General features: G+C 45.0%; 1 protein-coding gene across 2 annotated transcripts in view; it reads right to left on the bottom strand.

Moving 5' to 3' along the window:
* LOC123994696 (proton myo-inositol cotransporter-like) overlaps window positions 1-27059 on the bottom strand; it is a 70212-nt gene that overhangs the window by 12987 nt on the left and 30166 nt on the right. For both annotated transcript variants that reach the window (XM_046297605.1, XM_046297606.1), the window contains one exon: window positions 10295-10403. In XM_046297605.1, coding sequence (XP_046153561.1) covers window positions 10295-10403 — 109 coding nt within the window. The remainder of the gene's footprint in view (window positions 1-10294; window positions 10404-27059) is intronic.

The raw sequence follows: 27059 nt of genomic DNA, 5'->3' as shown, positions 1-27059 counted from the left end.
TACTGTCCCTCTATCATGTCCTAATGGTCTCATACTCAGGGCTCTGTAGTCCCTCTAAACACTCTGACATAAATGCGAATGCAATCTAAAAATCACATCAAACACGTATCATCAAAACAGTATGTGCTTTTAAAACTCACCTCACTGTGATGATCAATTTGAAGAAAGAAGTTCAACAACAGGTTCATTCAAAACATCCATGTGCATATTATAGCTTATGCATAGGCATAGGCCTATATATGAGTCCAAGCCCAAAAGAAAAGCTGAATGAAAATAATGATTGTGCCTTTATACAATACATAGCCTACCGCATAGTACACATGGCAGAAAAACATTTTTAAAATACTGATTTAAGATATCTTTGGTACATAATTGGTCTAGCCTAATTAAACAAATTCAGAGTAGGCCTACAATTATAGTGAATTTGTATTTTATTTTGAATAGCTTAGTAATTGGGCATTTTTGTAGGTTTTGATAATTAATAGGCTGACACATGACCTTTAACTACAGAATATATCACCACCATGCTTCTCCATCTCCTCCCCTCTCTCCTTCATTCCTTTCTCCAGTGTGCAGAGAGGGGCTGTCAACAGTTTAATGAAATAGCACGCTTCATTGTGACAACATGTTTCTATTGATGTTCCCGAACAGATTTCGCTTTCCCAAATGAAGCACTGGGTAGGTGCAGGAATAGGGTTGGAGAGCCCATGGCATACAGAGTTTGGGCGGAATATCACCTTTCGTGCGGAAAAAAATAACCTGAGTAGCCTACGTGACATGAGTGAAACAAACCGGCCCTTATTCACTATTCGAGAGCATACGGATTCATTTTTTTCTCTTGCCCCGATTCCTGCCCATTTGATAATGGGTAATTCTAAATTGAAAAACAAATTTGACATATTATTAAAGACAATATTAAATTGAGAATAGTCTGATGGGTGAAAATATGATCACTTGATGAGAGAACGGTATGTGCAGCCTACGGCAAGGAACAGAGCACAAGCTTTTTCTGCGACTTTCTCAAATCCTCAACAGCCCGAAGTCGCATCATGCAGAGCCCATATATGTGTTGATTTCTAAGACATTCTAAGGTTTGTATCATTCACACCTAAAGTTGCTAAATAACTCTAAATCGAGCATATAGGACCTGTTTCAAATGATCACTTTTACGCTCAACATAGCCACTTCATATGCGGACTCTCGCTCTGGAATGGGAAAAATATCCTTTCTATTTTATTCAGCCACGTTCAGTTATATTCTCCTTAGTATAAATCATATAATATAAAATAATATCAAGGGACTTATGAGCATATCTTCTCTGCTAAATGAACAAGCCTACAGCTTATGGCATGGCTCATAGCCAGATAACATACAGTAGGCCGACTTATATTCTGTTCTTCCGGAATACATTTTCTTCATATCATAATGTTTCTTTAGACGGACATTCCTAAAATAAATAATAGATGCACTGTGATGGTGTATATTCAATTGATTTACAATACTTTTTGTAAATGTAAATGTTCCAACGGCAGCATTAGCAGCTTGTTTGTGTGGAGGCCTTGAGAAATGTTTTATTGAACCTTTATTTAACTAGGCAAGTCAGTTAAGAGCAAATTCTTATTTACAATGACGTCCTAACCCGGCCAAACACTAACCCAGACGACACTGGGCCAAATGTGTCCCGCCCTATGGGACTCCCAATCACAGCCGGTTGTGACACAGCCTGGAATCGAACTAGGGTCTGTAGTGACGTCTCTAGCACTGAAATGCAGTGCCTTAGACAGCTGCGCCACTCGGGAGCCCTGCTTAAATGTGTTTACTTGTTTATGTTAATTAACAGTTAATTACCGTGAGAGCGTAGTCTTTTGCATGACAATAACTGCCGGACAAAATATCAAGACCCGACACAGCCCTACAGTCAGACTTCATGCAGATCTTCGTGTGCCAGTAAAAGCCCACCCTTATTTTAGGTGGGTAAAAAACATTGGTAAGAAGGGAGAAAGAGAGAGAGAGAGAGAGAGAGAGAGAGAGAGAGAGAGAGAGAGAGAGAGAGAGAGAGAGAGAGAGAGAGAGAGAGAGAGAGAGAGAGAGAGAGAGAGAGAGAGAGAGAGAGAGATGGAATAAAGAAAAGAGGAGAGAACTCTTGTTCTCAGTATGGGAGGAGGAAAAAAAAAAAGTTATCTGGAAGCCTGTTCCATTCACCATGGTAACCACCATCTTTAATACGTGACATCTAGCAATAGGTCAGCGATATGCCATGGACATGTTCAATTACAACCATCTAATACACTCTTCCGCACCCCACACACACACACCCTTCTACGCCTGAATGGTAACTTCACAGTGGAGAGACAAAACAAATCATTACAAAAACAAGAAAACACTCAACTCCTACTTGAGATGTGAAGTAAAAAGTCTAAGACAAACATTGGCTGACTTTGACTGGGTTAGACACAAGCTGGCTCTTGAAAACCAAACCACAGGAGGTGACATGGGCGACTGTAGATCGTGTAAATACACAAAAACGCAACAACAACAGCAACTTTGACAAGATCCCAGTGTGTCACCAACACTGACCCCTTGACCTTCTCCAAGAGGATGCACAGGTGCAAGATGGAGGTTATATAACAGAGTGGTTGTGTCCGAAATGGCACCCTATTCACTATCGGCTCCGATCAAAAGTAGTGCACTATATAGGGAATAGGGTGCCATTTCAGATTGTGCCAGTGGCTGTATGTGATGTGAGAGGAGCAGGCAGAAGGTGTGAAATGGCATTCAGAATCTCTTTTCTGAAAACGGGACCTGCGCTGCCGTAGATTCCCTTCACACGTTTCTCCTCTCTCCACTCCGGCATGAAGACAAGGTGACGACAAAGATGTCAGAGAGAGGGGAGGAAGACAAAGTCGAGGAGGGGAAAGAGGGCGATGAGGTGAAGCATGAGGAATGGAATGGAAAGGCGGAAGAGAGGAGGAGGGAAGTGGCGTCTGAAAGAGATATGCTTATGTACACTCACCTCTGAAGCTTGGGCACATGGGCAAAAGAGAGATTGGTGGATGAAAGGAATACAAGAGAGGAGTGAGACTGTGTGTGACCTGGAGTTAATCACATGGCCAGAGAGAAGTCCCGTACGATAAATTCTACCACCTCTCCTTCTCCCTCTCTTCATCCTCCTCGTCCCTCTGCTCACCTCTCACCTCTCTCTGACTACCTGCCTTGCTCCAGCCCATTTCGCTCTAAAGGTGAGAGGGACATAAGTTGTTCACTAACGGCTGACATTTACAAATGCACCACTGGAGCTCCATTGAATATGCACCCGATTGAAAAGGATTAAAGAGGGAAAGAGAGAGCAAGCTGCAAAGCCCACTCCATCCCAGGAGTTAGAGATTACGTCCCAAATAGCACCCTATATAGCGTACTACTTTTGACCAGGGCTGATAGGGCCCTGGTCAAAAGTAGTGCAATATATATATATAGAATAGGGTGCTATTTGGGATGCAGGCAGAGATACTTGGGGGGGGGGGGGGGGGGGGGGGGGGACATGAATGTGCCTACGGAGACATATCAGTGTGGATGACGGATCACCACCTCAAGCTGAACCTGGGGGGTCTAAGGTCCCAGGGAACAATACCTACCCTATCACAGCTCCTTTGAAGCTGGCTATGCTGATAGCTGACCTAAAGGCAAACAATATGATATTGTCTGGAAAGGTTATGATGGCCTGATCGTTAAAGCGGATGGATGCATTTGTAGCCTCAATGTGACACGAGGAGTGTGTGTGTGTGTAGGTGTGTGTGTGTGTGTGTGTGTGTGTGTGTGTGTGTGTGTGTGTGTGTGTGTGTGTGTGTGTGTGTGTGTGTGTGTGTGTGTGTGTGTGTGTGTGTGTGTGTGTGTGTGTGTGTGCCAACACATAACATTTTCTTGGTCACATACACTCTTTACAGCAGATATAAAAAGTTATACTAGCTCCCACAACATTGCAGTACAGTGATCAATAACAATAATAGGAGTAAAATAAATACTAATGACTAATGATAATAATAATAGTATAGGTAGTATCCATATTAATAGCCTGATATGTACACAATATGATATACAGTATAGATAATGAATGTGTTACTGCTATGTCACACAGGACCGTATTTACAAATACAGTGAGTGGTATGTGTGTGTAGTGTAGTGTCTTGGTAATGCAGTTGAATACATAGTGTATGCTAAAGCAGCAGTGTGTGTGTGTGTGTGTGTGTGTGTGTGTGTGTGTGTGTGTGTGTGTGTGTGTGTGTGTGTGTGTGTGTGTGTGTGTGTGTGTGTGCCAACACATAACATTTTCTTGGTCACATACACTCTTTACAGCAGATATAAAAAGTTATACTAGCTCCCACAACATTGCAGTACAGTGATCAATAACAATAATAGGAGTAAAATAAATACTAATGACTAATGATAATAATAATAGTATAGGTAGTATCCATATTAATAGCCTGATATGTACACAATATGATATACAGTATAGATAATGAATGTGTTACTGCTATGTCACACAGGACCGTATTTACAAATACAGTGAGTGGTATGTGTGTGTAGTGTAGTGTCTTGGTAATGCAGTTGAATACATAGTGTATGCTAAAGCAGCAGTGTGTGTGTGTGTGTGTGTGTGTGTGTGTGTGTGTGTGTGTGTGTGTGTGTGTGTGTGTGTGTGTGTGTGTGTGCCAACACATAACATTTTCTTGGTCACATACACTCTTTACAGCAGATATAAAAAGTTATACTAGCTCCCACAACATTGCAGTACAGTGATCAATAACAATAATAGGAGTAAAATAAATACTAATGACTAATGATAATAATAATAGTATAGGTAGTATCCATATTAATAGCCTGATATGTACACAATATGATATACAGTATAGATAATGAATGTGTTACTGCTATGTCACACAGGACCGTATTTACAAATACAGTGAGTGGTATGTGTGTGTAGTGTAGTGTCTTGGTAATGCAGTTGAATACATAGTGTATGCTAAAGCAGCAGTGTGTGTGTGTGTGTGTGTGTGTGTGTGTGTGTGTGTGTGTGTGTGTGTGTGTGTGTGTGTGTGTGTGTGTGTGTGTGTGTGTGTGTGTGTGTGTGTGAGATGCGAGGAGTGAGAGGACCATATCATATCCGTAACCAATAACCACCCACTTGTCTGTGGGTTCAATGGCAAAATCATTTAAACACATTGATACTCACAGACAGCACACTAACCAGGTAACAATAATGCAATCATATCAATTAACGAGAGGGAGGAGGGATGGGAGAGAGAGAAACAAGAGAGATAGAAAGCACTAGGGCACTCAGAGAGCGAGAGAGAGAGAAATGTCTCCCTTGGGAACTGGCCTATGTCTCTCTTGAAAGGAGATGAATGCATTATCACACTCATGTCTAATGCTGCTGAACGCAGGAGGCGCACAGAGACAGAGTTTTCTAAACATAGAGAACACATACTGCTAAGCCCTGTTTAACTCCACCAACAACACGGTGACGCCTACACACCTCTAAAAGAAAAACGATAACAACTAGGGTCCAGAGTTTTTGACTGGAAAGGTGGATCAGACGGTCAAAAAAAAAGAACCAAGTACCACAACAAAGTCCAAACGGGCTCTGAAATGAACTGCAACAGCAACAGTAACACACACCACAACAACAACATTGACACACTTAGAGTAGACTATAAAAGGACAATTAGAGCGTCTAAATAACAGGTTGCTGTGGATTAACCCAATGAGGAGGCTCTGTGTGTGTGTGTGTGTGTGTGTGTGTGTGTGTGTGTGTGTGTGTGTGTGTGTGTGTGTGTGTGTGTGTGTGTGTGTGTGTGTGTGTGTGTGTGTGTGTGATTAGACAGAATAATATTACCATAGGCTAATTGCACACAGCTACGTGATCTGCATAAGCGGCATGAGTCCTTTCTACTACAATAGTCTAAAAGCTGCTTACCAACTATAAGAAATACACAACAGACTGTCATCAGTCATCAAGGGCAATACGAGGTTGACACACAGAGACAGACACACACACACAAAACGACTGGACCTTTACAGCTCTCCTCCCAGGCTGCCCAGCTGAGTCACTAGTTAATTGGCATGTCTCAACATCTCCAAGATGACATTTCTACAGCTGACCATCTGTGTCTGCCAACTGCCCCACGTAAACAAATATTCACACATCAAAACTAAATTACACACTAAAATATGACAAACCAAAAGATGAAGATATAAACAACATCATTTGAAAGGTTACCCTATGCTGGTTAATTCCAAATAATGTATAATTTTGTAGTATAACATGCTGTGGCATAGTTCTTACTAAATACAAACTTTGACATATACTGTAAGTAATCAGGTTATCTGTGGACATGAGCATCATGTTGAGACCAGAGTAAGACATGCCCAATGTTCAGTGACATCATCACTAATAGACATGGGTCTATTATGGATGGATCAACAACACCTGTGGCCTCTGCTAGTCTGCCAGACAGGATTAGTAGGCCCTCGCTGTACTCTCAGGCTTAACTGCTGGCAGAGGAGAAACAGACAGATGACCTTCCCTCTCGGCCCCTCATTCTCTCATTAATTCTCCCTCGTTCCCTTTATCTCCCCCCCTCTCTCTCTGTCAATTTCTTAATCACCTCACCCTCTATTCTGTCTGTCTGTCTGCCTGCATGCCTCTCTCTACCTCCCTCCGCCTCTCTCCCTCCTTCTTTACCAACCCCCCTCTCTCTCTTACAGTGACATTTACGTGCTGGATAATGTGGCTAATCATTATGATTCCAGATCTAATAAGAAGAGGACACATCCTCACTGACAAGACAGGCTAGTTCATCATTTTTCCTCATTGTGGCTCACAATGACAGACAGACAGACAGACAGACAGACAGACAGACAGACAGACAGACAGACAGACAGACAGACAGACAGACAGACAGACAGACAGACAGACAGACAGACAGACAGACAGACAGACAGACAGACAGACAGACAGACAGACAGACAGACAGACAGACAGACAGACAGACAGACAGACAGACAGACAGACAGACAGACAGACAGACAGACAGACAGACAGACAGACAGACAGACAGACAGACAGACAGACAGACAGACAGACAGACAGACAGACAGACAGACAGACAGACAGACAGACAGACAGACAGACAGACAGACAGACAGACAGACAGACAGACAGACAGACAGACAGACAGACAGACAGACAGACAGACAGACAGACAGACAGACAGACAGACAGACAGACAGACAGACAGACAGACAGACAGACAGACAGACAGACAGACAGACAGACAGACAGACAGACAGACAGACAGACAGACAGACAGACAGACAGACAGACAGACAGACAGACAGACAGACAGACAGACAGACAGACAGACAGACAGACAGACAGACAGACAGACAGACAGACAGACAGACAGACAGACAGACAGACAGACAGACAGACAGACAGACAGACAGACAGACAGACAGACAGACAGACAGACAGACAGACAGACAGACAGACAGACAGACAGACAGACAGACAGACAGACAGACAGACAGACAGAGAGACCTGCAAGGAACCACAAACATATCCCAAACAAATCAATATCTCAAACTGCCATACAATCAGCACATGTCCCGGGAGACCTTTATGAGAGATATGGATCAACACATCTCTCATCCCGACGCTCTCTGGCAGGTGGGGGACGTTAATCCGACAGCACTCGGAGTTCAGTTCACAAGAACGTCTGTGTTTACTGTGCATACGTGCATGCTCGTGTCTATGAGTCAGCTATAGGAGTGTGCCTGAGAGAGTCCGGGAGGAATCGAAGCTGGGGTGTTGACGGAATGTGCAACAGCATCTAGAGTCTTCTCTTCATGACAGGGTCTGAACAAAGAAAGAGGTACTCCGAGTGAGTGACAGGATTCATACCAAATGAAACTCTTCCAAAGCACCTTAGGAAGAAGAATCACAATGTCTCATTTGAGGGCTGGGCAGACGACGGGTGAGTGACACAGACAGGACAAGGAATGGGGGACTCTCTCTCCATATACTCCTTAGCCAGCTGAGACAATCTTGGGCTGGGCAGGGAAACAGTGAGTGTCTCTGTGTGACTGCCCTGAACCATTGAACCTATCTGGGCTGGGGCTGGTTTGGTGAGGAGGGAGTGACACATAGGCATGTGCCCCACGTCAGATCCCACTGAGACAGACAACCCATCAACCTGATTTGTTGTCACTCGGCTGTCTCTGCCACCACCTCTGGCTTTACAAATGACCAGAGGGAAGAGGTAAACACAGCAACGGACCAAAACACATGCAAGCTACCTTAACAGACTCACACACACACAAACACACGCAAGCTACCTTAACAGACTCACACACACACAAACACACGCAAGCTACCTTAACAGACTCACACACACACATACGTACACACACAAACACACGCAAGCTACCTTAACAGACTCACACAGACATACGTACACACACAAACACACACAAGCTACCGTAACAGACTCACACACGTACACACACAAAATTAAAACCTTGGTTATCAGCCACACGCACGTACGCACACACAAACACACGCTAGCACGCACGCACACCGAACCAAACCTACACCCACGCACACCCACTCGTCCTTTTCCTCTCACCTCGAATGGTTGCTTAGCAACAGCACATATTGCAAGATTGTTTACAATGCCCAGAATATGCTTGAGCTCAGGAGGATGAGAGAAAGCTAGACGATGCAATCTCACTTGAGATGGAAATAAAGATTCAATGGTTTAGCACCTTACAGGCACAAAGGAAATTCAGCGAGCGATTGACCCTGAAAAGTGCATGAAAGTGCACGAAGCATTAACAGCATATCAATCACACAGGTGTGGCACTGTGAACTATCTCCTTCACAGCACATGATCCTGCATGTAATTGTCTAAGTGTTGACTGGACCACTGAACTGGTATTCGACATGAGTCGGAGGGCCGTGTAAGCCCACTAAGCTAAAGCCTATAGGCATGTTACCGTCCCACTCACATGACGGAGTTGATCCTGTAAATATGAGTGTAGCTTAATCAAAAGCATGTTACCTCACTGAGCTGTACCTTAGGCATGTTACCTCACTGAGCTGTACCTTAGACATGTTACCTCACTGAGCTGTACCTTAGGCATGTTACCTCACTGAGCTGTACCTTAGGCATGTTACCTCACTGAGCTGTACCTTAGGCATGTTACCTCACTGAGCTGTACCTTAGGCATGTTACCTCACTGAGCTGTACCTTAGGCATGTTACCTCACTGAGCTGTACCTTAGGCATGTTACCTCACTGAGCTGTACCTTAGGCATGTTACCTCACTGAGCTGTACCTTAGGCATGTTACCTCACTGAGCTGTACCTTAGGCATGTTAGCTCACTGAGCTGTACCTTAGGCATGTTAGCTCACTGAGCTGTACCTTAGGCATGTTAGCTCACTGAGCTGTACCTTAGGCATGTTACCTCACTGAGCTGTACCTTAGGCATGTTACCTCACTGAGCTGTACTTTAGGCATGTTACCTCACTGAGCTGTACCTTAGGCATGTTACCTCACTGAGCTGTACCTTAGGCATGTTACCTCACTGAGCTGTACCTTAGGCATGTTACCTCACTGAGCTGTACCTTAGGCATGTTACCTCACTGAGCTGTACCTTAGACATGTTACCTCACTGAGCTGTACCTTAGGCATGTTAGTCCACCGAACTTGTACAAGTGCCTTGGTTTGTGGGAGCCGAAACGGCGCACAGGAGCCGGAGCAGATCTCCTGTTTCTGTAGCAAGAGGAAGCTTAATGTACAAGTACACACCCTGGACAGGACGTTAGTCTATGACAGGGCCTCACCCACAGATCAAATCAAAATCATGTTTTATTTGTCACATGCGCCAAACACAACATGCGCAGACCTTACAGTGAAATGCGGACTTGCTCTTCCCCAACATGCAGAGTTAAATAAGACAAATCTCCTTAATGTGGAAAATGTAACCAACAAGTTTCCGAGTTTCAAAGTTATTCGCCGTGTGTACAGGACACAACCGGCGTAAAACAGTACCGTGAAATGTTTACTTGCGAGCTCTTTCCCAACAGTGCAGAAAAAAAACGAACAAAAAGAACACGAGGAACAGGAAGATCAGATTTTGTTTAACCACGAGAATGTAAAGTATATACAGATCAGTGTCAGCACCATATCCAATGTGCAGGGGGCCACTCAGATACTAAAGGCTGTGTACTCACATGACAGTGTTGATCCCAGAGAGCTGTTGGAACATCTGTAGTCCACATCCCACCAGGAGTGCTCTCCGTGTGGGGGGGTAGGTCAGCATCCTCCAGATCACAGGGCCATCTGGACACACACACACACACACACACACACACACACACACACACACACACACACACACACACACACACACACACACACACACACACACACACACACACACACACACACACACACACACACACACACACACACACACAGGAGCAGAGGTTAGGATAGAACTTTTGATCATCATCAGCCTATCAACGGACAAATACAACACACATGAAACAGGCCAACAGCGATACCAACAAGTGGCTGAAGTTAGTTCTGCTCGGTCTGAAAGTAAAGTTGTGTCTGAGGCAGCAGCAGAAGCCAGCAGGCTTATAGCTGAGACCTTCAAACAGAGACTCCAGGGAGTACCACTCATAATAGGACAGAACGTCTGCACAGGTATGCAGAGCTTTGATAAAGAGACTCACACACTGACACACTCACGCACAAGAATGGACAAATATGGACACACACACACAGACACAGTTACACAGACGCACGCTGACAAACACAGACAAACACACACATACACACAGTGTTGGATGGGAGCAGCTGTGAGTGGGTGGATGCTCGCTGGGCTAGGAAGAGCTCCTTTAGCTCCCAGACAGGCTGAACACACACACACACACGCACAGCTACCGGACAGCGCCCCACTGAAACAGAAAACACTCTCCCCAGGACCAGTCACAGCAGGATCTCCCGAGAACCAATCAACACTGACCGAGCCACTCTGCATCCAGCCACACTCCCCGGGGGCACCAATCAAATCACGCTGTTCTTCCCAGCACAACGCTTTCTGGCTATTACTGCTGTCATTATCTTTGAATGAATGTATGGATGTCTCATCTTATTCCTCATAAGCTTAGCTATGTTATTAATCAAAATAGAGATCTGTTCATATCGTGGGTATCACAAAATAATATAAAGATAACATAGACCGTCATGGAAGTTGACAGTCTCCAAATGTTACCGGTACACTTTATTATTACTAGCCGACGGGAGTGAATGTTGCCTTGGACTGTGTGCTTGTGTTTATCAACTGCGTGAGCAAAGTGGAGCGTGGACGTGAGCTGCCAGGTTACAAATGCAGCCATCAGAAACTGGGAGGAAGTGATGTGTTTATGAGAGTCAACCATTTTGCAGAGCGCTAACATTGTAGAGGCAGGATTGAATGGCCCCCAGGAGACAATACCAGAGGACAGAGAGCTGATTAGCTGCAGCTCAGATCCTGAGACACGGACAGACAGATCACCGTGAACCAACTGACCTTGGTTATGGGTGTGTTAATGAATGAAGTGCTAACTTCACAGAGATGCACAAACACAGACTGATAATCACAAACACGTGCTGCTTGTAAATACATTCACAAATCTTGTTTGCCAGCGGACGGGTAAACCAAACCAAGCTGTGCCGGTTGCACCTTTGCAGCCTATTCCTGCTTTGACAAACATTTCAGCAGGGTTCTGGTGGACTGCGTTGGTCCTTTGCCCAAAGCCAAAAGTGTGGCAAACAGTTTCACTTAACCATCACGTGCACTGCAACTCGTTTCCCTGAGGCAATTCCACTGAGGGAAATCACGGGACGTAAGTTACTGCGGATATAGGGTGAGCAGTAAAATAGGTTTTGTGTTTTGCGTTTAGCTAGTGTGTTGCCCTGGCTTACAATTTATTTTGACTGCACGTTCTTTATTGTTTGGGCTCGTTCCAAGAGGACACGAGTTAAAGAAACGTAAGTACGTTTTTTTTTTTTACTTGTGAGAGTTAGGCATCTATAAATAAGAACATAATTTATATATATAGTAGCAATCAAAAGTTAGGACACACCTACTCACTTGAGGAATTTTCTTTATTTTTACTATTTTCTACATTGTCGAATAATAGTGAAGACATCAAAGCTATGAAATAACACATATGGAATTATGTAGTACCCCAAAAAAGTGTTATAAATAAAAAATATATTTTATATTTGAGATTCTTCAAAGTAGACATCTTTTGCCTTGATGACAGCTTTACTAACTATTGGCATTCTCTCAACCAGCTTCATGAGGTAGTCACCTGGAATGCATTTCAAATAAAAGGTGTGCCTTGTTAAAAGTTCATTTGTGGAATTTATTTCCTTCTTAATGCATTTGAGCCAATCGGTTGTGTTGTGACAAGGTACAGTAGGGGTGGTATACTATCGTGGACATTTCCTTAATTACCAAATTATGAGAGAGAAAATCACAGTCAGAGTTATGCTTAATCTTCACCTTTAATAATAATTAAGCTTTTGAAATAGCATTTTGACTTTCAACATTTCAGTATCTCTAATGAAAAGTTGAGAGTGGTCAACATAATGGCAACTGAGATCTTTTATAGCAAAGATCCACCCCCCTAGTCGACATGACAAACCACAGGTCTTTAGGAACATTTACACAAAGAGAGGAGTATCCCATAGCCAGACAGCATTGGCTATAAATTATCGTTCAGTTTGGTCTCCTAAACGAAGCTCTTATCTCGTTCTTGGTACAAAATAGGGCCAAAACATTACCTCATCCAATGGCATATATCAATTACCAATACTAGACACCCCCATCTCAAATACAACCCCTCCTAGACAAGCTCACGGAGAGGAGAGTGAGCCTCTAGGTCAAGTTAAGGCCAACCTCAGAGGGAACATAGAATAGTTCCAGACACTGTCATCCTCCTATTGAGTGACTGGCACACAGACATTGTGGGGCCAAGAGATAATTGGTTCCCCCTCAATCATCCCTTCACATGGTTTAAAAGATACGTTTACATATGAAGACAAGCTTGACCTTTCCCCTTTCTGGGGCCCAAGTTACTGAGCCCTGACAGAGAAAGGATAACTGCAAACGGCCAACACTATAGTACAAAAAGACTCATTCTAAATGACAAGTATCTCACAAGCATATTATGAAAATAAAACATCTTATCTATGTTACCCAACTAATTCTGATTCATCCCCAACAATACAGAAGATAGCTCTATCTGGTAAGTGTCAGGCTGTGGGTAACTAGTGCATGGAATCAGGAGCAGGAGTGCAGAGATAAGTGTACAAGGAAATTTATTCCACGAACAGCACCAGTATAAAACAAATACCGGGGCCTCACTGCGGTGGCAATCTGCGCAGGTTTTCTGGTGCCTCACGGCCCGCTGAAGGTGCAAATGAGAGGTGTCCCAGGTCTGCTCAGCGCACCTAAACCAGTCACCCACCGCAGGAGCCTCGATTTGGCTCTGATGCCAAGGTGAAGGGTGACGTATGGGCCCAACAGATCAAATGGTTGCGGACAGCAGACGGAGCGTACAGACTGGACATTGGGGGGGGGTGTGCTCTGTTAGTAACGCCCACTCGATGTCCGCGTCCAGCTCCCACACTACCGGTGCCACCAGACAAGAGGCCGGAAGTATGGGAGTGGGATCCATGGGCCGCTCCTCTGTGTCATACAACCGGGACAGTGAGTCTGCCTTAGCGTTCTGGGAACCTGGTCTGTAGGACAGGGTGAAGACAAAACGGGTAAAGGACATGGCCCTCCTTGCCTGGCGAGGGTTCGGTCTCCTCGCCACCCTTTTTGGTGTTTAGTCCCCTCAAGCCAATGTCCCCATGCCTTCAAGGCCTTGACAACAGCCAACAGCTCCCGGTCCCCCACAGCATAGTTTTGCTCCGCCAGGCTGAGCTTCTTCGAAAAGAAGGCACAGGGGCGGAGCTTTGGTGGCGTACCCGAGCGCTGAGAGAGCACGGCTCCTATCCCAGCCTCGGACGAGTCTACCTCCACTATGAACGCCAAAGGGGGACCCTGATGAGCCAGCACCGGAGCCGAGGTAAACAGAGCCCTCAGCTGACCAAAAGCCCTGTCCGCCACAGCCGACCACTGCAAACGCACCAGTCCCCCCTTCAGCAGTGAGGTAATGGGAGCCGCTGCCTGACCAAAACCCCAGATAAACCTCCGGTAGTAGTTGGCAGACCCTAAAAACTGCTGCACTTCCTTTACCGTGGTGGGAGTCGGCCAATTACGCAAGGCTGAAATGCGGTCACTCTCCATCTCCACCCTTGAAGTGGAAATGCGGTACCCTAGGAAGGAGACACACTGTAGAAAGAACAGGCATTTCTCCATCAGTCGACCAAGAACAGGTCATGCTCCAACAGTCGACCAAGCACCCTGCGCACCAGGGACACATGCTCGGCACGTGTAGCGAGTATATCAGAATGTCTGAGATATACACCATAACACCCTGTCCGTGCAGGTCCCGGAAAATCTTGTCTACAAAAGCCTGGAAGACTGATGGAGCATTCTTCAACCTGTACGGCATGACGAGGTTCTCATAGTGCCCTGAGGTGGTACTAAATGCCGTCTTCCACTCGTACCCTTCCCGGATACGCACCAGGCTGTAGGCGCTCCTGAGATCCAATTTTGTGAAGAAACGCGCCTCGTACATTGACTCGATCACACTGGCGATGAGAAGTAGCGGGTAACTGTACCTCACAGTGATTTGGTTGATGCCTTGATAGTCAATAGACAGGCGCAGACCTCCATCCTTCTTCTTCACAAAAAAGAACTAGGAGGCAGGTGAAGTGGAGGGCCGAATGTACCCCTGCCTCAAAGACATATGTTTCCATAGCCGCTGTATCCTAATGCGACAAGGGATACACCTGACTACAGGGAAGTGCTGAGTCTACCAGGAGATTTATCGTACAATCCCCCCGTCGATGGGGTTGGTAATCTTACAGAAGGCAAGAGCCAAATCGCCATATTCAGTGGGGATGCGCACGGTGGAGACCTGGTCTGGACTTTCCACCGTAGTAGCACCGACGGAATCCCCTAAACACCCCCTAAGCACTTTCGTGACCACCCCGTGAGAGACCTCTGTTGCCACGAAATAGTGGGGTCATGACAGGCCAACCAGGGTAGGCCCAGCACCACTTGAAACGCAGGAGAATCAATAAGGAAGAGACTGATTCTCTCCTTGTGACCCTCCTGCGGAACCATGCCCAGCGGAGCGGTGGCCTCCCTGGATTAGCCCTGACCCTAATGGTCGACTATCTAGGGCGTGCACAGGGAAAGGCACATCCACAGGAACAATGGGGATCCCTAAACTATGGGCAAATGATCTGACAATAAAATTCCCAGCTGCACCTGAATCTACAAGCGCCTTATGCTGGGAATGCGGGGAAAACTCAGGAAAATTAATAAACAAAAAAAATGTGAGCAACAGGGGGCTCGGGTGAGCCTAGTACCGACTCACCTGGGGTGACACGAGAGTGCCCTGCCTGCTGCCTCGACTCCCAGAGGAACCTCCCCAGCACCGACCGGCAGTGTGCCCTCTGCGGCCACAGATGGTGCATGGATCGGCCCCTCCTCCGGTTGCCCTAATTGCAGCACCTCCCAGCTCCAAGGGGGTCAGAGCGGTGGTGGTGGAGAATGGAATCGACAGGTAGCCAGCAGGTTATCCAATCCAATCATGACCACCAGCTGGTCGAAGGTCAGAGTAGTGTCCCTGCAGGCCAACTCCCGACGGACGTCCTCATGCAAACTACAACGGTAGTGATCGATCAGGGCCCTGTGGTTCCACCCAGTGCCGGCGGCCAGGATCCGGAAGTTCAATGCAAACTCCTGTGCGCTCCTCGTCCCCTGCCTCAGGTGCACGAGACGAATTACTCGAATTGGTCCAGCATTGCTCCTCCTTCCTCCCATACGGCGTTGACCCAATCCAGGGCTTTCCCGAGAGACAGGAGACGAGGGCGGACACACTCTCGCGGCCCGAAGGGGCCGGTTGCACGTTCGCCAGGTAGAGTTCCAGTTGGAGTAGGAAACCCTGACATCCCGCTGCCTTCCCATCGTACTCCCTCGGAAGGGAGAGACGAATCCCACTGGAACCGGGTGAAGGAGGGGTGATCAGTGGTGTTCTTGGTGGTGCTGGTGGAGGCGCTCGAGGAACTCCTCTTCTCTCCCAGTGCTCCAAAGTCTGTAGGACGTGATCCATAGCGGTGCAGAGATGTTGTAGCATCGCCTCATGCTGCTGGACGCGCTTCTCAACCCCTAGTACCGGGGTAACTGCTCCTGCTGACCTCATTTGAGGTGCGTGTTTCTTTCAGGCTGTGAGTAACTTGTGCATTGAATCAGGCGCAGGAGAGCAGAAATGAGTGTACAAGGTCATTTATTCCATGAACAGCACCAGTATAAAACAAATACTAAAAGGTGTGTGAAATACCGGTCACTCGTTAATAACGAACCAGGCACACAATACCAGCCAACAAGTAACGACCTGATCATTATATACAAACACGCACACAAACATGGGGGACACAGAGGGTTAAATAATGAACAGGTAATTGAAGAATAGAAACCAGGTGTGTAGAAAACAAAGACAAAACAAATGGAAAATGAAAAGTGGATCGGCGATGGCTAGATAGCCGGTGACGTAGACTGCCGAACGCTGCCCGAACAAGGAGAAGGACCAACTTCGGCGGAAGTCGTGACACCAAGTCCATATTATGTATTAAAAAAACACAAGTGCAGTTGCAAAAACATCAAGCGCTATGATGAAACTAGCCTTCATCAGGACCGCCACAGGAAAGAAAGACCCAGAGTTACCTCTGCTGCAGAGGATAAGTTCATTAGAATTACCAGCCTCGGATTTCAGTCCAAATAAATGCTGCACAGAGTTCAAGTAACAGACACATCTCAATAACAACGGTTCAAAGGAGACTGCGTGATTCAGGCCTTGACAAAAACTACTAAAGGACACCAATAAGAAGAACAGACTTGCTTGGGCCAAGAAACACGAGCAATGGACATTAGACCGGTGGAAATCTGTCCTTTGGTCTGATGAGTCCACATTTGAGATTTTTTGTTCCAACCGCCGTGTCTTTGTGAGACGCAGAGTAGGTAAACAGATGATCTCCGCATGTGTGGTTCCTACAGTGAAGCATGGAGGAGGTGTGATGGTGATTTGCTGGTGACACGGTCATGATTTATTTTGAATTGAAGGCACACTTAACCAGCATGGCTGCCACAGCATTCTGCAGCGATACGCCATCCCAGTTGGTTTGCGCTTAGAGGGACTTTCATTTGTTTTTCAACAGGACAATGACCCAACACACCTCCAGGCTGTGTTAGTGCTCTTTGACCAAGAAGGAGAGTGATGGAGTGCTGCATCAGATGACCTGGCTTTTACAATCACTCGACCTCAATCCAATGGAGATGGTTTGGGATGAGTTGGACTGCAGAGTGAAGGAAAAGCAGCCAACAAGTAATCAGCATATGTGGGAACTCCTTCAAGACTGTTGGAAAAGCATTCCAGGTGAAGCTGGTTGAGAGAATGCCAATAGTGTTTTGTCTCACATTTAGTTGTTGACACCCAGTAGACTCCATGTTTACATTGGAGAAGGCGATGCATTTAAGTTAATCATGTTGTGAAGTGGAAGTTGTTTTCTGTTGGTGGTGAGCAAACTTGTCTCAGGAAAACATAGGAGATATTTGTTGTCTTAAGGGGGAAGGTGTCACAGGCTTTGGTTTTCCCATTTAGGTTTTGAGGTTGGACTTTAGCATGTACAGTGCAGCTCGTTAGCATGTAGGGCGCACTGATTGGTGTCATCTCATAGTATGTGTTTCACCTGTGCTGGTTGTCAGGTGCTATTTAACTGGCCCAGTGCTCCAGTTGTCTTGATAGATGCAGAGGGTTAGCACCTTTAGTTGGCACTCCCTATTTTGAGTGCTTGACAAACAATCATTTATCTGATTTTGGTTTGCTTGCTGTCTTTAAGTTTTGTGGGGGGGGGGGGGGTTCTTTTGTTTGCCTCTTCTTGGGCTCAGTAGGTGCTCATGGTGGGTTGGCTTTCAGGTTCCAGTTGTTGCTAGTCAACTTTCAGTGTACACCACCACGAGTCTCTTCCTAAAACCACACCTGTTTGGTTTTGGTTGTTGGTCAGGGACTCTGTTAGTTCCCTCTTCTGTTTAAGCGACATTTTCTCATGCTGGGGAAAGTAACACACACAGGCAGAGACACGGGCGCACACATACACACGAGTGCATACAGTACACACGTACGCACGCATGAGCAGAGCTCCACTCTAACCTAATCAGAGGAAGAATGTGTTCAGCAAGAGGGAGAAGGTGATAGAGGGGGGAGAGGGGAATAGCAGGGCGAGGGACAGATAGAGATACATGGGAAGCCAAACTCACTCAAATGAACCCTACGTTACAGTTTTTTTACAATCCCTTTGGCACATATTTCGGAACCTTGATGTAATTTTTCAAAACTCTAGGCTCAAAACTCACAACCAATGATCGAAATGCACATTTTTCAAAACTCTTAACACTTTTTCCAATTGCTTGGATACAATACACATAAAGCTAAGATCATTTGTTCATTGAACGAAAATCACCTGTTCAAAATGACACAACTTAACATCAAAGTATTACCATTTCAAAATGAAATTCACACATTACATCTGAGATGACTGCCTATTCATCGATACAACTGCTCAAAATGATAAGCATCTGTTGCATTACTCTTAATGCATAGTTTTATGGAAACTGACGAACAATATTCCATGTTAAGATCATGAACATTTCAGGATAACGAGATCCATTGACACCAATTACCGTGGAACATGAACCAATTGGACTACATTATCTATGGATGTAATATTTCATCATCATTCTTTATCAGACACTGTTTCTATGGTCCCATGTACCACTTTTCCAGAACATGTTTTCAGATTTGACATTACTGTACACTCACCGGCCACTTTACTCGGTTCACCTATCTAGGACTGGGTAGGACCCCCTTTTGCCTCCACAACAGCCTGAACTATTCACAGTGTTGTACGTTAAGAGATGCCCTTCTGCACACCACTGTTTTAAACAGCTGTTATTTGAGCATTTGTGGCCTTTCTGTTAGCTTGAATAAGTCTGGACATTCTCCTCTGACCTCTCTCATTAACGAGGTGTTTTTGCCCACAGTACTGCCGCTCACTGAATGTGTTTTGTTTATCGCACCGTTCTCTGTAAACTCTAGAGACTGTAGTGCATTAGAATCCCAGGAAGGCAGCGGTTTCTGAGATGCTGGAATCACCATGTGTGGCATCAACAATCATACCACGGTCAAAGTTGCTTAGATTACGCATCTTGCCCATTCTAATGTTTGGTCGAACAACAACTCTACTCTATATATTGAGTTGCAGGCAGCCACATGATTCGCTGTTCGAATGTAACCTTCCTTGATGGGCTAAATCAGGTCGATAGAGCAGATGGCGTGACCTATGTCATTGTGTGGGATAATGTCAGGTTCCACCATGCTCAAATGCTGCAAGCATGGTTTCAGGCCCATCCACAATTAACACCCTGTACTTACCCCCATACTCTCCTTTCTTAAAACCCGATTGAGGAGTTTTTGTCCACATGGAGGTGGAAGGTATATGATAGGCGCCCTCACGAACAAGCCACCCTTCTCCAAGCCATGGATGACGCATGCAATGACATCACGGCAGACCAGTGTCAGGCCTGCATTCGCCCGAAGATTCTTCCCAAGATGTTTGGCTAATGAAAACATCCAGTGATGTGGATGAGAACCTGTGGCCAAATCCACAAGACAGGGTTGATGGAAATATAGAAGTACAGTAATCAATTGCTTTTTACAGTAAGCCAGGTGAGGAACACTGCGGTTGATGTTTTACAGTAAGCCAGGTGAGGAACACTGCGGTTGATGTTTTACAGTAAGCCAGGTGAGGAACACTGCGGTTGATGTTTTACAGTAAGCCAGGTGAGGAACACTGCGGCTGATGTTTTACAGTAAGCCAGGTGAGGAACACTGCGTCTGATGTTTTACAGTAAGCCAGGTGAGGAACACTGCGGTTGATGTTTTACTGTAGTTTTTTTCATTTTTTTGTAGCTAATTATTTTTGCTTTGATTCAAAGAAACCTATGAGTGATTTTATTGTATTTCATCAATATATTTCCGATTTTGTTCAATGAGTTTTTTGTTCACAGTTTGTCCACAGATTTTGTTCACAGTTTGTCCACTGTGTCTGTAGTATTCTCTCTACTAGTCCTTTTACAGTGATGCATTTACGTGTAGTACCATAATGAAACGTATCACATATTTTGTACTACAATATTTAATGATTGTACGAACAACTACACAGTGAAACTATCGGTATCTTGTGTGTTGGTGATCTAAATGAATGTTCCTACGGTATTCCATGATAAATTCATTATTTGAACCAATGATTCTGCAAGTGCAAGGTTTCTTTAAAGATACAAATGCACCATGCAATGTTTTGAACATTGGACAGCCTTGTGTTACAAGTGATGACCGTTTTTGAGTTTTTGTGTCTAGAGTTCTGAAAGACTACCACAAGGTTCTGAAATTAGTGCCAAGGGAATTGTAAAAAAACGAACTAACTGTCGAATGGAAAGAAGGCAACAGGGATGTGCTTTCCATCCTAATGCCGTGTTCATTTGAGTGAGTTTAACTTCCAATGTATCTCTGTCCCCGTTGGTTCACGGCGGTCTGTCAGTCCAGGTAGTGCTGTAACCATAAAAGGTGTTTTAGCCATGATACACGCACCACCTATCCTTTAAAAGTCTACCACAAAGACACTGGTCCTCTCTTTAATTTCATTCCATATTACTCATATCAAACCTACAGAGTGCAGAAGCCATACAGTACAACGGAAACACACTACACCCAGCTGAATTAAAACCTAACTAGTGTACAGTCAGATGAGGCCCAGTGTTATGGCGTCTTAATGAGAGCGATATCTTCTCCCCTTTGATATCCACCAATGGAATCCCCAATTATTTAACTTCCCCATGGCAACCTTCACCAGGGAAACACCCAAGCGACTCCAATTAGAGGGAATCTTCCAATGTTGGTATAGCGATGGCTTCATTAAGCAGGATGTTTTTATTCTGCACATCAAATAACGCAGAAATGGTTCCTAGTTGTTCTCTCATGGAACCTTCTGCACAGGCACCTGTCACTGTTTGATTACTACAGTGGAAACATTTCATTAAAACCACCAATCTCTCTCACTGCCTGTCTTAGGCTACTCAACGGAGAGTGACAGGGTGAATGTAGCCACAGTGCCGAGAGAGGAGAGAGAAGAGAGAAGAGAGGAGAGAGAGAGAGAGGAAGAGAGGGAACAAGAGAAAGAGAGGGAACAAGAGAAAAGGGAGTAAGGGAACAAGAGAAAGAGGGAGTAAGGGAACAAGAGAAAGAGGGAGTAAGGGATAGGGGGAGGGGAGAGTGAGTGAGAGAAAGAGACAGAGACAGAGAGAGACAGAGGAAGGGATAGGGGAAGGGGAGAGTGAGTGAGGGAAAGAGACAGAGACAGAGAGAGACAGAGGAAGGGATAGGGGGAGGGGAGAGTGAGTGAGGGAAAGAGACAGAGACCGCTTGACAACATGTTATTATATTACGTTCCTCTGAGAAGGATTAAACTTTTCAGTATACTGATTAGGATTCCAATCCAGCTACTGATGAGCAATGGAGATTAATGTCTCTATCTTTTTAATTGATTCGTAAGTCATTTGTAAGGTTGTGGAATGCCATCCTTTGTCGGTTAGGGACAGACAGAAGTCAACCCAAGGAACGTAATGAAGCAAGCAATGGAACTCCCATTCTACAGGAAGATGAACAACAAATTCCTTTGAGAGGATGGGAAAAGCTCTTTCTGTCCCACATGTCATTTTACATAAGTGTCTAAGAGATTTCAGTAAGGCCAGTACATTTTCAGGAAACATTATTAGAAAGCAGAGCACTTTAATATTGACAGCCTCTTTCCCCTCTCCTCTTCAATCTCCCCTCTCCCTCTCTCCTCTTTTTCCCTCTCGTACACTCCCCTCCTCTTTCCTCACCCATCTATCTCTCCTCCTTTCCAACTTAAGTTGTTCCCTCTCTACAGATGTATAGGGGTAGCAGCTGGGTGGTTATCCGAGGGCACTGAGGGCCGGCCAGGAGCCGCTCCATAGGCGAAGAGAGCCAAACCAAGCCCAGTCAGACAGACAGTAAGACGGACACACAGACACATACTGTACCTTTGAGAGCACAGACACACATACAGTGCCTTCGGAGAGTATCCAGACCCCTTGACTTTTTCCACATTTTGTTACATTACAGCTTTGTTAAAAAATGTATTTAAAAAAAGTATCCTCAGCAATCTACACACAATACCCCATAATGACAAAGAAATTGTACGTAGTACTCCGAGACAATTGTGTCGAGGCACCTGGGGAAGGATACCAAAAAATGTCTGCACCATCTTAAGTCCCCAAGAACACAGTGGCCTGCATCATCTTTAAATGGCAGAAGTTTGGAACCATAAAGACTCTTCCTAGAGCTGTCCGCCGGCCAAACTGAGTAATCGGGGGAGAAGGGCCTTGATCAGGGAGGTGACCAAGAACTCGATGGTCACTCTGACAGAGCTCTAAAGTTCCTCTGTGGAGATGGGAGAACCTTCCAGTGTCACGCCCTGATCTGTTTCACCTGTCTTTGTGCTTGTCTCCACCCCCTCCAGGTGTCTCCCATCTTCCCCATTATCTCCTGTGTACTTAGACCTGTGTTTTCTGTTTGTCTGTTGCCAGTTCGTCTTGTTTGTCAAGCTTACCAGCGTTTGTCCAGTCAGCTCCTGTCTTTTCCCAGACCCTCTTTTTCTCGCCCTCCTGTTTTTTTTTACCCTTGCCTATCCTGACCCTGAACCCATCCGCCTGACCACTCTGCCTGCCTCTGATCCTAAGCCTGCCTGCCCTCCTGTACCTTTGCCTCTGTTGCTGTAATAAACATTGTTACTTTGACACGGTCTGTATCTGGCTCTTCCTGATATGCAGAAGGACAACCATCTCTGCAGCACTACACCAATTAGGCCTTCATGGTAGAGTGGCCAGGCGGAAACCACTCCTCAGTAAAAGGCACATGACAGCCCTCTTGGAGTTTGCCAAAAGGCACCTAAAGACTCGTATGAGAAACAAGATTCTCTGGTCTGATGAAACCAAGACTGAACTCTTTGGCCTGAATGCCAAGCATCATGTCTGGAGGAAACCTGGCACCATGCCTTCGGTGGAGCATGTTTTTCTGTGGCAGGGACTGAGAGACTAGTTAGGATCAAGGCAAAGATGAAAGGAGCAAAGTACAGAGAGATTCTTGATGAAAACCTGCTCCAGAGTGGTCAGGACATCAAACTGGGGCGAAGGTTCACCTTCCAACAGGACAGCGACCCTAAGCACACAGCCAAGACAATGCAGGAGTGGCTTCGGGACAAGTCTCTGAATGTCCTTGAGTGGTCCAACCAGAGCCCGGACTTGAACCCGATCGAACATCTCTGGCGATACCTGAAAATAGCTGGCCAGCAACGCTGGCCATTCAACCTGACAGAGCTTGAGAGGATCTGCAGAGAAGAATGGGGTATGACACTACAAGTGTGCCAAGCTTGTAGCATCATACCCAAGAAGACTCAAAGCTGTAATTGCTTCCAAAATGTGCTTCAACAAAGTACTGAGTAAAGCGTCTGAATACTAATGTAAATGTGATATTTCAGTTTTTTTTTAATAATAAATTTGCAACAAAAAAATCTGTTTTTGTTTCATCATTATGTGGTATTGTGTGTGGATGGATGGAGGGGGAAAAAACGATTTAATCCATTTTAGAATAAGGATGTAACCTAACAAAATGTGGAAAAAGTCAAAGGGTCTGAATACACACACACACACACACACACACACACACACACACACACACACACACACACACACACACACACACACACACACACACACACACACACACACACACACACACACACACACACACACACTTCTCCAATTCTCCTAGTCTGTCTGGACTCTCTGTTTCCTGACGTTGTCCTTTTGTCTGTAAACCTATCCCTGTGTGAGAGGTCTTCCGTCAAGGCTGTGAGACACAGATCTAGTGATCAATCCTTTATGATCAGGCCTGTTCTGTTCCGTAGCGTTTTGGCTTTGTAGAAGAACAAACACTGACACTGAGTTACGGTCAATAACACTCTGCCGTCTTCTCAGGAGACACCGATATACAGCTTAATATGACGGAGGAGGGAACAGAAGAACAGAAGACAAGAACCCAATCAGGATGACAGAAGAGTAGGGGGACATGACTTTACTTTGAAGATAAGAGAGAGTTGCCGATGTCAGTGCAAAGCCCGACGCTGTTTGAAAACCTCCCAGTGCAAACCGGCAAATAAAACAAAGCAACAAACCATCTGACGGATCAACTGATCAAATCAGGGGAGAGAGTTTATCGCAGTGTAATTTCATCATGCACGGCGAGAGCAGAGAGCTACAGTTACATGGGTTCTCCCTTCGAGGTTGAAGTGTTGAGAAATCTTCTCTTCCTAGTTGGACATCTTTTCCAGGTTATGCAAGAGTTCAAAAGGGGAGACGGGTGAGAGGTAGATCGCATTTCACACGGATAGCCAGGAGACAGGAGGCATTTTTTTTTTTTTAAACTGATCCACTCTCTAGCTCAGATTTAGTACTTGCATCATTGAACAGTTAAGCAAGCTTGTCAGTGTACGTTTACTGCATTTCATAGCTTAAGATTGCATTCTCTATTCCCATCTCCCTTCATTCATGATCATTCATTCACTGAAATGATAACAGGTTCCTCTAGCCCACCTGTGGACCGTTATGATTGCATTGACATTGAGCATTCATATTGAGCATTCATATTGAGCATACAGCAGTGGGAGAGCAGGCTGCATATAGCATTACTGTATGTGTGCGCATAGATGACGCATAGCCCAGCTCAGTTAGGGTTCCTCTAATAGATGAGAGTAAACTGACACATTAAGGGACGGGCAATGGCGTTTATAAAACACAGATGAGCAGAGATACAGAGAGAGGGATAAGGAAGGAACGAACAGAAGCATATTGTCCAGCATCGGAGCCTTCGGGGAGCAGGCTGATAATGGAAGAGAGGAGAGAGAAGAGGAAGATAGGACACATGCACACATATGCACATTAACACACACATGCTCACACACACACATGCTCACACACACATGCTCACACACACATGCAGAAAATGATTGATATGGGGAGAGATGCACAAACCTAAACAGTAAGTACACTGCAAAGGCTCACCATACTAAACATCTAAGAGGAGTTCGACAATGTGTATTTGAAGACAGCTCGAACAATCTGACACTATAGAAATATGTAAAGGCAGTGTCTTTGTGTATATACTGTAGTTATGCACCTACAGTATAGCAAATAATGATCACATATTTACACATTCAAATTACAGCCCCGAAATACTGAGTTTAGCAGACTGTCTTCTCTCTTCTCCATGTGCATAGATCACATCTTGGAATTTGCACTAGCAGCCTTATTCAAAATTAATAAGCAGCTAAAAACCTGCAGGCGACTGGAAGTGTTGAGAGTTTTGATCTCCTTTGCTCTCTCTCTCTACCGCTCTCTCTTGCTCTCTTTCTCTCCTCTCTCTATGCTCGCGGTCTCTCCTCCTCTCTCACTCTCTCCTATCGGTCTCTCTCTCTTTATTTCGTTATCCTTCTCTCTCACAATGTATTTCTGTCTCTCTCTCTCTAGCTCCCTCTTGCTCCTTCTCTTACTCTCTCTATCCCTCTCTCTTTATCGCTCCTATCGCTCTCTTTTTCTCTCTCTCCTTCTGTTGTTCTCTATCTCTCTCGCTTATCTGTCTCTTTCTCTCCATGTCCTCTCTCACTATCATCTATAGAGATCATTAGTTTAAGGTAAAGCCGGAATCTTTGGCAATGGATGCATCTAATGGTGAATAGTTATGTAGCTAAACAACAAAAGGCTAACAGGTAATACTACAGATTAAGATAAGTGCCAACTGCCTCTGCTGCACACACTCACGCAAACACACTCTCTCTCTCTCTCTCTCTCTCTCTCTGTTTCTGTGTCAAAAAAGAGCCTCACAACCCCACAACCTTCTACAGTATGTCTTCCTCACATTATAAAAAATCCATTCTCTCGCTCTCTCACCACCCCAACCACCTCCAGAGAATCAGGCTGACAAGAGCTCAGTGTGTGTTTGATAACATTACAGTTGAAAGCATCAATGTAGGGCAGTATAGCATAAACAGCGGCAACTGGTTACTATCACACTGTTTATGGGAAATAATGCAAACAACTTCAATGACTAATTTCTCTGAACGGAGGAAAATAACCATCACCAGATTAACAGGGAATGCATATGAAGAAACAATACTCCAAGCCACAGCTTCGTACTACTTCTCAGACATAGAGAACTGATATCGTATTTGGGTAGGATTGGGGTGGGGACTGGGGGTCCATGGGAGACTTTTTCAATGTTTTGGGGATTGTTTATGTCTTAATTGTTATTAGAAAGGACTATGGTCCAAATCAGATGTTGGGTACTATATTTATAAAATATTATGAATCCCAAAAATTATAATGGCCAATTTGGGTACAATGAAGCATCTTCATTTCTCAGAGATTAAATTATATTTCAACAAAATAATGTTGCAGGAATACTAATCTTACTACTGCCTTCATCTCTCTTTTAAATGTGATGCCTCTGTCCTTGCTGGTGAACACAAAAACATTGCCTTTCCATCAGCGCTTTCTTTCCTCATGATTGAGTCCCATGATTCATTAAGAAGAACCTTGAAATCTGGCAAAACAAAGGCTTGTATGCCACC

Source organism: Oncorhynchus gorbuscha, linkage group LG14 (assembly GCF_021184085.1).
Source record: "Oncorhynchus gorbuscha isolate QuinsamMale2020 ecotype Even-year linkage group LG14, OgorEven_v1.0, whole genome shotgun sequence".
Classification (NCBI taxonomy): Eukaryota; Metazoa; Chordata; class Actinopteri; order Salmoniformes; family Salmonidae; genus Oncorhynchus; species Oncorhynchus gorbuscha.
This window is presented reverse-complemented; position numbering and strand designations above follow the sequence as displayed.